This window comes from Panulirus ornatus, chromosome 50, assembly GCF_036320965.1.
Source record: "Panulirus ornatus isolate Po-2019 chromosome 50, ASM3632096v1, whole genome shotgun sequence".
NCBI lineage: Eukaryota > Metazoa > Arthropoda > Malacostraca > Decapoda > Palinuridae > Panulirus > Panulirus ornatus.
The window spans coordinates 6,218,536-6,231,008 of NC_092273.1; the positions used below are offsets into that span (position 1 = coordinate 6,218,536).

Here is a 12,473-nt window from a genome sequence, read left to right on the forward strand (position 1 = left end):
ACAAGAATAACCTCGTGTGGAAGTGCAGCTCTGAGCAGACGCCACCAAGGAGGCGCGGGAGGAGGAGGAGGAGCAGAAGGAGGAGGAGAGAAACGACAGCAGCTACATGCCATTCCAAGCACCAACCATCGCCAGTCGGGAGATTGCGCCGCCTCGCACTCTGCGTGTGTGGGTGTGTGTGTCTGTGTGTGTGTGTGTGTGTGTGTGGGTGTGTGTGTGCAATTTGGTTAGCTGGTTGTTCTCCTGTGGCCCGCGAGTGAGAACTTCGGAGAGAGAGAGAGAGAGAGAGAGAGAGAGAGAGAGAGAGAGAGAGAGAGAGAGAGAGAACACGGACGGGCCATAATAAGGTCTCGTGAGCTCGAGACCCCATTGCTTTAGGGGGGGGAAGACTGTACCTAAAAGGGTGGATGTTGGAGGAGGAGGAGATCGCCGTAACGTCGTAGATTTTAGGGAACTTTTTGAAGACGGTGGAGCGTTAGGGAATCAAGGTTCTTGCCGCAGGGGGGGAAGGATGTAGTTGGCAAGGCTGTATCAAGAGATGTAGATAAGACTGTACTGCAGCAGAAGGGGTGTGTGTGTGTGTGTGTGTGTGGGGAGGTCGAAAGATACACGAGGTTCAGCGATTATCAATGTCCTGTGTATCCAAAAAACGTATTATATATCTATCGTGATATATGTATATATATATATATATATATATATATATATATATATATATATATATATATATATATATATATTATACTTTGTCGCTGTCTCCCGCGTTAGCTAGGTAGCGCAAGGAAACAGACGAAAGAAGGGCCCAACCCACCCACATACACATGTATATACGTAAACGCCCACACACACACACACACACACAGACGTATATATATATATATATATATATATATATATATATATATATATATATATATATATATATATATATACATGATTATATATTGTTTTTTGCTTTCTTTGAAGAGGACATCTTTGCCCCACTTTATGTCAGGGAGGTCGGTGGTTGGTGAGAAGCTTGGGGCATTTAATATATTCCACCCACAGTCAGATGCAGGATATGCTGAAGTTTCTCTTGAGTGTTCAGCTAAGAACATTCACACTTCTACGAAAGACTTTTCCTAAATGTTATCTTTGTCCGATAATGACTCGTCATACACGTAAGGCGGTGATGGGGTATGAGACTCGCGCTTTGCGTGGGGGATGCATCTGGTTCGTCTGTTGTTAATGTTATAATGGTGTGTGATGGAGTGACGTGTGTTATCTGCGTTTCATTATTCATAACATGACGCCGCCATACGGCAGGTCGTCTCGAAGCCAAGTTTTTAATGCCTGAACGTGTATGTGTGTGTGTGTGTGTGTGTGTGTGTGTGTATGTGTATGTGTGTGTGATCACCATATTGTACGTATATGTGTGTGTCGACATATGTATAGGTCTCTGCCTTCATCCTTAAATGTCTTTGTGCATTTGCATTCGTCTGTATGTGTTTGTTTTAGTATGCTTGGTATGTTTATCTGAGTGTGTGTGTGTGTGTGTGTGTGTGTGTGTGTGTGTGTGTGTCCGTATGTTTGGAGAGAGGTAAGGTTTACATAGGTTTTTGTGTGCTTGACTATATTTCAATTTGCTGCCACCTGTAAACATAGCTAGAATACATACAAGATCGTAACTCTCTGCGGTGGAAATGTGAATAGATATTCCTCCAATATTCACTTTTTTCCACGCATCGGCACCACTGTAGCTAGATATTCATATTAGAAAAAGAAGACATTTGGGGCAAGACTGTCCAAACCAAGATGTAGTTAATCTGGTCGTACGAAAACATCTTCCCAGAAATTCATTCGTCTTGCTTCAAGGATCGTACCGTCGTGCTCGAGGATCGCACCATCGTGCTCAAGGATCGCACCGTCGTGCTCAAGGGTCGTACCGTCGTGCTCAAGGATCGTATCGTCGTGCTCAAGGACCGTACCGTCGTGCTCAAGGATCGTGCCGTCGTGTTCAAGGATCGTACCGTCGTGCTCAAGGGTCGTACCGTCGTGCTCAAGGATCGTATCGTCGTGCTCAAGGACCGTACCGTCGTGCTCAAGGATCGTGCCGTCGTGCTCAAGGATCGTACCATCGTTTTCAAGGATCTTACCGTCGTGCTCAAGGATCGTACCGTCGTGCTCAAGGATCGTACCGTCGTGTTCAAGGATCGTATCGTCGTGCTCAAGGATCGTGCCGTCGTGTTCAAGGATCGTACCGTCGTGTTCAAGGATCGTATCGTCGTGCTCAAGGATCGTGCCGTCGTGTTCAAGGATCGTGCCGTCGTGTGCAAAGGATCGTACCGTCGTGTTCAAGTCTTCCACCAAACAAACCGAATCTAACCAAACCCGTGACCAGTCCTGCACAGGACCGCTTCCAATCAACCAAACTCAGTTGTGGAACGACGGACGGATCGGCCGATCATACAAACGACGAATGAGAGAGAGAGAGAGAGAGAGAGAGAGAGAGAGAGAGAGAGAGAGAGAGAGAGAGAGAGAGAGAGAGAACGCGAGGAGAGCGAAGCATCCACATTGAGAGAGGGGAGGGGTATCTTGGCCGGGTGGGGGGGAGGGGACAGCTGTCCCCCTCTCCCCCCATACAGTGGCCATCCAGCCAGTGTGACGCCAGACAAGCAGGGGGGAAGAGTGTGAGAGTGGAGCTCGCCTGAGCGCCTGTTAAAGATTGAGAGAGTGTGAGATAGTTGGGAGAGGCAGCCGACAAAGTGTGTGCGAGAGAGAGAGGGAGAGGGGGGTTGGGTGAGAGAGGTGTGTGTGTGTGGGTCGGTGACGGAGGAGGGAGGGAGACTGTGTGTGTGTGTGTGTGTGTGTGTGTGTGTTGTGTCAAAACAGTAGAGTGTATTGGCTCTCCAGGGGATGATGCCACTGCCTCCCCCTCACACACTATGAAGTTCTGGGTGGGATTTTTACACACAGATTCTCATCGCTGCCACCCAAGCCCCCTCCTCCTCCTCCTCATCACTCGCACATCCTCGCTGTCTGTCCACGGCTGCGCATCTCCGTGGCTCGCGTTGAAGTATGTCGACCCTCCGCATTTCGGAACGTCATTTCGATAAGCACTAAAGGGACTCTCTCTCTATCTCTCTTTCTCCCTCTCTCTCTCTCTCTCTCTGCAGGGTGTGAAGGGAGTCCTCTCTTACTACAGTGTGTGAAGTAAACGAACGATTAATCCCACGTGCTGACAAGTTACGAAATTTTGAAGTGAAGTGTTCCACTCAAGTCTCGATGTTTGAAACTTTGAGAAAGTGGGAGAAGAAAGACGATACATACGAAGAAGAGAGGAAAAGAGCTTTTGACTTGTGGTGGTGGAAACTGATTTTCGTTCGTGTGTTTGTGTGTGTGTGTTTATACATATGGATACATATAGTGTTTTGTAACGATGAACTGCGCACGTCAACATATGTATACTCTGATACATTGGATTCGTTATGTGTGGAATCATTGAAATGATGCATATTTTTTTTTTTTTTTTTTTGCATAATTTGTGTATACGTTGGCATTAAGGACTTAAGCTCGACTGTACGACCCTAGAACACGACGGGACGACTTTTGAACACGACGGTACGACCCTTGAGCACGACGGCACGACCCTTGAGCACGACGGCACGACCCTTGAGCACGACGGTACGACCCTTGAGCACCACGGTACGACCCTTGAACACGACGGTGAGACCCTTAGATATAATAACATGGCTTTGATATCAAAGGGCCGTACCGCTGTGCTCAAGGGTCGTACCATCGTGGTCAGGAGCCTTACAGTCTGTTGTCGCCCACAGACACGACACCCCACACCCCACCCTCCAGCCTGTCTGTGGCACAGACTGTCCCCAGGCCTCAGACATCAAGACGGTAGCTGGAAACCAAACCGCCCACAGACACAGATTTCTGTGCCTTCACTTGTACAGAGGAAAGCCAAGGAATGATACAACACGAAGGAATATGATTCATACGTATACGTGCATGTGTAGCTTGTATACACAGATAAGTGTCTATGTTTCTTTTGTAATGAGAGGTTAAGGGTGAAGTGTCATTAACAACTTTGCTTGGCGTGGCCATGCAGACGATGAAGGGTTTTTGCGCGCACACACACACACACACACACACACACACACACACACACACACACACACACACACACACACGTACGTATGACCTACTTGTGGAAGTGTAAAGTTCCAGTGCTTGTACGATCGTGATGCGGTTCGATGGAAGTTAGATCGTAATGTGTATGGTGAAGGGCCATTGAAGTGCTCCGAATAGCAGTGTTTATTTGAAGTGACGGCTTTTGCGAGAGATGAAGAATCTGGGACGAGTTTATTGGTGTTTTTTTTTTCTATAGTGCGGTCAAGACTTTGTAAGAAAACGAGAAGAGACGAAAGTTGTGAGGGTAATAGACTTTGAGGCGCACCGCAGATAGATAGTGCTGCATTGTCTACTGGTCAGAGAGATCCCACTTCACGTCTGAGAATCAAAATTACTTAGTTACAACTGGTTATTATTTCATTCTTGTGGTGTTGTGGGTTTTATCCCGGTGAGGCGAGACATTGTAGACTAACTAAAGGGCATGTGATGATATCTATGATCCTGTTCATTGAAGGGTTTGTCACTATGCACCCGAGGTTGACTTCGTCTGGTATTGCCTACCGGAGCTGAGACCTGTGAGCACTCTATCCATAAAGGGAGCCGTGGTATTGGAAGTCTCTCGTGTGGAGGTCAGTCAGGCGAACTCGGGAGCGAACATGTTCCAACGTTGAGGCGTCCACAGCTTTCCGTGAATACGTCAACCGAAGACTTGGTCATTGCGTAGGATAAAAACATTCGGCTGGTAATGTTGAATGTGGACCGGTCGGTTCTGTATGGGACCTTTAAAGGAATTAGGTTAGTCTGAGGGTCTGATTAAGAGAGAGAGAGAGAGAGAGAGAGAGAGAGAGAGAGAGAGAGAGAGAGAGAGAGAGAGAGAGAGAGATGAGGATAATCGTGCAGACCACTTCGACTTAATTTTAGATGGCAAGTACGTTGCTCCTCTGGACTTGATGTTGTTCTTAGCATCGACCCAGAGTGGTCGACCCCCGCTCACAGCGTGCGACCGTCCTCGCCTCGTGTACAACCCGGTGTGTCAGGAGGGAGTTTTATTTTTGGCGTGTCATGTGCGAGTTGTGTTGTACCGCAAAATCAAACGAGGTGACAGACATGAGTTAGAGCAACGTAGTCCTTATTGATTTGGCGGGTGGATAGTTAATGCTCACACACACACACACACACACACACACACACACACACACACACACACACACACACACACATATCTTTGCATATGTGTGTTTTTCTGTGTGTATGTATGTGTTGTGTGTTCATGTTTGAGACATTTTTTCATTGTTTGGGGGATTCTTTATGCTTCATATTTCTCGTCATTATCATTTATCTTTCTCCTTACAAACTCTCACCGTCTCAAGGGGACAGCGCGATCCGTCAGCGAGTGCGTCTGTCGTAGCGACGAGAGCCAAATGCTGTACGATAACTGCATTGCACTGTAGAGTCTGCGTATATTGTGTGAGACATCGCAGTTTGCCTCCTCCTCTTTGCTTTAATACGTTGATGATCATCATCATTATTAGTATCATTATTATTATCATTATTATTATTAATATTATCATTATTATTATTATTATTATTATCATTATTGTTATAGGTCATAGTTGAAACTGTTCGTGTGTGTATGTAGGAGACGTAACCGAGAGGAGGGTGGGGTGGGGTCAGCAGATCAGCGAACCATATGTTGTGTTATTCTGTGGTCGGCGTGTCTGTAGAGTTTTAAGCGGAAGGTTCTTGACCTTTCGTCTCTGTCTGTCTGTGTCCTTTCTATTCTCTCTCTCTCTCTCTCTCTCTCTCTCTCTCTCTCTCTCTCTCTCTCTCTCTCTCTCTCTCTCTCTCTCTCTCTCTCTCTCTCTCTCTCTTTTTACGTTCGTGACTATTTTCTTCTTCTTTTATCATTTCAGTTTTCCCTCCCCTTTCTCAGTTCTATCCTCCCCTCTCGGGTGCTCTCCCACCACGTCCCCTCCCCCTTCTGTCCCAGCCGTCTACAACCCAACCATGAGTAACTGTTGTTATATAAAGATAACAAGACCTGATGGCCGGGCGATATTGCTGAAGTTAAAGTTATAGTCTCCAGAGCTTCCTTCTTCCTTCTGGTAAGGATATAACAAGACGCACAGTCTCTCTCTCTCTCTCTCTCTCTCTCTCTCTCTCTCTCTCTCTCTCTCTCTCTCTCTCTCTCTCTCTCTCTCCCCAGTGAGCCAGCACTTCAGTGGCCGTCGAGTGTCGCTCCTATTCTCTCCGCCCCACTCATGCAAGGGACTGGATACAGCCCCTTCATCTCTCACGTAACATCTGACAGTACCTATGTACGCACGCTCGCGATATACGAAATTCTTTTTATATGCCATGGTGTACTCATCTTCAGCAGACATGTGTATGTGTTTGTAGGAGAACTTGTTATTTGTGTTCGTAACGTCGTGTCCTTATTCTGCGTCACGTTTGTCACATGAATTAACTCCCTACAGCACACGTCTGGTTACGAATTTGTTTTTGTTTTTTCATTTCCCTTTTCTAACCGATTTATTCCCCCAACGTACAGGTGTGATACAGATCATAAACGTCTTCCATTGAGAACAGAACTCTGTACCATACTCTCGTCTTTGCACAAACCTACACAGCGAAACACGAGAGCATCTTGATGTAAGAGAGAACAAAAAAAAAAATCGATGAACAATGATGAACATTCCTGATGTCGCAGTGAACACAGTGAACAAAGACTGAACACCTAAGGGTGTTCTCCTTGACTCTCATGAGGTTGTGACGCGGGTGACAAGCACGAAGCAAGGTTGTGGTGTGTTGTGACAGACGAGTCGTGGCTTGCAAGCACGAAGCAAGGTTGTGGTGTGTTGTGACAGACATGTCGTGGCTTACGTAACAGTGGATGTTCTTCCCCTCCTCCTTCTCCCTCCCTCCACGCCCGCCCCTCAAGCTGCTACAAGCACGACTGCACCAGCAACGACCCTCCGGCACCACCACGACCTCCTCCTCCTCTTCCTTCTCCTCCTCCTCCCTGCCTTTCTTCCCCTCAGGAGCAGCGGCATCAAGCAATACCACGACCCCCAAGAAGAAGAAGACGAAGACGAAGACGACGACCACCCTCTCCCTCCTCCCACACACACAGCAGCACCCATGAGCCCTTAGCCTCACAATGCAAAATCTTATTGTCGCCGGAGTTCCAGAACAGAGGTAAATGACACCACAGAACACCCCCAAGTGGGTCGCGTCCAGTAAAGACTTCATTCTCTTGTCTCATGTCCGTGAGAGCGATGGTACGACCCCTCCACCCTCCTTCCTCCTTCCCCTTTCTTGAGCACGGTGATGCCACCTTAATGGGGTATGTAAGGACGACCTAGCCCTTGTGATCTGACACTGAAGGTTCAAGGGGTCAGCGGCACGGCCTTCAGACCCTAAAAGTGGGGGTGCACCATCGTGCTCGGGGGGGTCGAACCGATGTGCTCAAGAAGTGTGAAGACGATTTTATCACTCTTGACTGACGCCGGTACATCCCGTTGGATTGCATGGTGTGTACACTAGATCAGTCGCAGTAGACTGTAGACCTCTGTTGAAATCATCGTGATTATGTCATTATGTTAAGAATTATGGTTGTCAAACAGTGAGGGAAAAATTAGCTACCAAATACATTTGTTATTATTATTATTATTATTATTATTGTTATTATTATTATTATTATTGTTATTATTATTATTATTGTTATTATTATTGTTACTTTTATTATTGTCTTTATCATTATTTCATTACCATTATCATCACTATTATTATTATTATTATTATTATTATTATTATTATTAACATTATTGTTATTATTATTTTATTACTATTGCTATTATTATTATTATTATTATTATTATTATTATTATTATTATTATTGTTCCAAGAAAGTAGTCCAGTTAATTACAGTATAGTAGTACAGTTAACTACACACTTTACAGTTAATTATTTTATGTTTGATTTTGATCGAGTTATTTTGTTCTAGAGTGTAAGTTTGAGAAATCATTTCTGTTTACATTTTACTATACTGTAATGATTAGAATGACTACATTAGTGAAAAATTACATGTTACCAAATGTGAACACAATGTGAAATGCGATATTCGCTAATAATTAAATGATCTGTAAGTTCATTAAATAACAGACTGGAGCATTGTGATTGTGTATGGTAATATGCAAATCATTTCTTGTATGTAGATGTTATTGTGCATTGACATGAATAAGCATACCGTTAGGTCCATATGGCTGGAACCTCAAGGTACGTATGTCTCGCTCGGTGATGAACTGGATGAGAGGATTCTGGAAGAGGTGGAGAGTCTGGGAGGTGAAGGAGTGTGTGTGTGTGTGTGTGTGTGTGTGTGTGTGTACATGGGGTCTTGAGAGTGTGGGTGCAGGAGAGAGAGAGAGAGAGAGAGAGAGAGAGAGAGAGAGAGAGAGAGAGAGAGAGAGAGAGAGAGAGAATAGAAAAGGGTAGATTTTAGGCTCAAGCTAGGTGCTCAGATATATATATATATATATATATATATATATATATATATATATATATATATATATATATATATATATATATGTTTCCAATTGTTTTTCCTCTTGGTTAATTAGGCTGCATAACGATCACCTGCCAGGGTCATTAAAGCCGTCATATATATATATATATATATATATATATATATATATATATATATATATATAGAGAGAGAGAGAGAGAGAGAGAGAGAGAGAGAGAGAGAGAGAGAGAGAGCTGCATCCATCAACTAAAGTATCTCACACGCCATCTCCATATGTTAAAAGTTAGAATGCCAAGACCACGTACAATTTCATGTGTGTTAAGGCTACCTACACTCTCATGTGTGTATGTATATGTGCTGTAGGTCCCTGTTGGTGGAGGGGTTCGGTACCCAGAACTGCTGCCAGCACGTCACCTCGCTTTTTACTCACTTCTAATCATTGAGCCAAGACAATGCCAGGCCGTCTGGAGGCGAGCATATCGAAGTACTTCACTTTACCGGCTCCTCCAGCTTATTATTGACATACGTTAAAAAAACATTTTAAGTCTCGGTCAGTTTGGCATTCCTTCTGACACACACACACACACACACACACACACACACACACACACACACACACTCACGCACACACACCACACTCTGCACGCGCACTTAAACCATTCAAAGGATAGGGGGCCTCACCAGTTCAGTGTTCTCACCTGATAGAGAAGGGTTCACATCTACAGACACACGTATGAATAAGCAGGAGGCATTGAATTACAGAAATCCACACAAACTCAATGATTAACACTATACACACACACACACACACACACACACACACACACACACACACACAAGTACGAGAAAGGAGTCAAAGGAGTCAAAATTATAGTGGTGTTGTGAGAGAGACAAGCCAATGTCAACACCTTAGTTCGTGACCCAGAAGCAGCTCCGTTTTCTATCACCTAACACTCCCCCACCCCCAGCAGATGGCAGACCAACTCAAACCATCTGTTGTAACGAATTAATAAATAAAGTCTTCGTTATTCCAAATATGTATCTTTTAATCATTCGCTTCAGTTGATAACATCTACTGAAATGGTTTTTTTTTTTGTTTGTTTTTTTTTTGACGTATTATTTCGTACATTTGATGTCGATTAAGACTTCAGTATAACAGATTTTATGCGACGATTTGTTTTGCTTTTTTTGTATTTTCAGGCGTCACTTTATGGGGGGGGGGCCTCTGAGGACCCTCCCCTTCTCCTCCCCCCAACCCTTCCCACTTGTTGCTTCTCGACAGGTAATTGAGGATAATGGTAGCTGGCTCCATTCCCAGCCCTCCTGGCTCGGGACCCAGCCAGAGTGCCACTGTAAAAGAGACGCGACGGGAAATGTGGTCATTTTGTACCTAAGAGAGAAATATCCGATGGTGCGTGGAATGTCCCGTGCTAATATAAACTTTATGTACGGCGGGACGTAGTTTATATATATATATATATATATATATATATATATATATATATATATATATATATATATATATATATATATGTATGTGTGTGTGTGTGTGTGTGTGTGTGTATGTGTGTGTGTGTGTGTGTGTGTGTGTAAGTATGTGTGTACATAGATAGATAGATAATTAGATCGATAGTATGAATATGTGTGTGGGTGTGTGTGTGTGTGTGCATTCTCTCCGAATTTGTTTGTGAGGGAGTTTATGTGTACATGTATTTGCGTTTGTATATAATTTGCTTATTGTTATTATGGTTGAATTAGCCAGGCACGGGTCTTTGTACACTGAAGCCCCATTATCCGTTTTCTTATTCTAGTCTAAATGCCTTTTTTGGCGCATGAATATTCCTAATATTCGCCAAGGTAATAATACAACAGGACGTAAAACGCCTCAGATATTTTTAGCGTAATCTCTTCCCTTCCTTGTTTTTCCCGCCTTTTTATGAGCAATAAGTATTGTCTTAGTTCCTGCCATTTCCAAGATATCTGAATAGATTAATACCACAGCCCAATAGACATGACATAGAGTCGACTGCTAAGAACAGAATAGTTAGGAGAGTCAACCTTACACCATCCTATAATACACCACAGAAAATAGGAATTATAGAATGGGGTGGGCGGGAAACTCCTCTATGATATATATTTTTGTTTCTAGTCGATGGTACGAGGCATTTTGAGTCTAGAATATCACAAGGGCTCTCTGAAATACTCCCTGCTCTGTGATGAGGTACGTTATCTTGAGTGAATCTGTCTCTCTCCCAAGGCTGTACAATGAGTGTTGATGGAAACACTTATGAAGCCAATCTAACTGCGGTGCCATTTTTTTTTTTTTCTTTCTAATGAAACGTGAGTTGATATATGTATATATATACCATATAGATCGTTTCTCTTATCGTTCATTTTGCGATAACGAATGTTGTTATGCTTGGTTTATATACTGTTATATTTTGTATTCTATGTAATAATTCATTTAGCCTGTAGGCCAAAGTCTGCATTGACATTGATACAAGTATTCATTTATGTTATTAAGATTTCGGGTAGATTATAAGATTTACGACTTCAATTAATGACAAGTTGTATCACATCTATCAAAGTACTGATAACAGCGAGGTGGTGTTGTACGTCGGAGTTCTTATCTCGTATTTCTACATAATCGAAATAACAACTCCTTCAGCCCACTGTTACGACCCTTGGGCTTAAAAATGGCCTTTCGTTTTGACCTGACCCTTAAGGGTCATCCTGTTCGAGGGTCGGACCATGGTGCTCAAGGACTAAGTGTTCTTGCCGAGTGAAATGATGTAGTAGGTTACCGTCACCCCGTTTTCTGTTTGAAGGAGTGTTTTAAGCATTTTTCAGATATTGGATGTTTTGCTTGACGCCGACGGCCTTTGATTACTGTGGATGTTGAGTGAGAGCTTGCAAAGGCCAACCAACCAACCATCACTTTTATAATTGATTCAAATTTAATGACAGTGTCCAGAAAATCATCTATTACTGAAGTATAAGATTAGACCCATCTAATCCTTACCGTGCAGACTTTGAGTAAAATACCTTTTCCCAGATTAAATCTTGGAAATATTTAAAAAGTCCCATTTCCAGGTAATCATTTTGAGACTGACTTAGCCTCACATCAAACAACTGGCCTCATCTTGTTGTCCTCTTCAGTTACTTTTTTTTTCTTTTTTTGTGCTTCCCATTGTAGGAATGCATCTTTATTCCTATACCTTCATATCCCATGTAAGTTCTGAATTCTTTATTCTCGCTCATAAAGGTTTTGACATGACTTGATTCCATCTGGTCCTTAGAGTTGTGTACGTGCAGACGAGTGAGACCTTCGTAAATTATTGACCGGAAGCCAGTCGTGTGTGAATTCCCATTTTCTTCGAAGTGTCGTCTCCTATGAGTTTTTTTTTTAATTTACCCCTTGGCTCCATCATTCTCTACGAATTTTCTCCTCATGTATAATGCCTTCCCACTTGTCTGTTTCCCGTTAATAACTCCTTAAAACAACTTATGAAAATTATTGCACCTAAGTTCATTTCTCACTCCTCTTCAGTTATTTATAATATATGATTTCATTTAAGCGATGTTCCCATATCTACCCCCATTGCAATATAAAGATCTGAAGACTTATTATATTTTCTCTTTTCCAGGTAAGTTTGACCTTGGGGTGCATGTAGCAGAGGCAACCACTGTAAGTAACAGTTTATTTGTTGTTGTTTGGATGAAATAAGCTAAATACATGTAACGTATTTAGTTAAATATGGCAGCCTTTGTCCGAAGATTTGATGCGCAATATTTTTTTTTTTATATATATTTTTCAAATTAT

The 12,473-nt window shown here is 43.2% G+C and overlaps 1 protein-coding gene across 1 annotated transcript in view; it reads left to right on the forward strand.

Annotated features, from left to right (window-relative positions):
- Positions 1–7,168: 7,168 nt before the first annotated feature.
- Sh (Potassium voltage-gated channel protein Shaker) overlaps positions 7,169–12,473 on the forward strand; it is a 720,765-nt gene continuing 715,460 nt past the window's right edge. Inside the window, exon 1 of the mRNA XM_071691321.1 lies at positions 7,169–7,320. Within this exon, the coding sequence (XP_071547422.1) occupies positions 7,283–7,320 (38 nt within the window). The 5' untranslated portion in view covers positions 7,169–7,282. The remainder of the gene's footprint in view (positions 7,321–12,473) is intronic.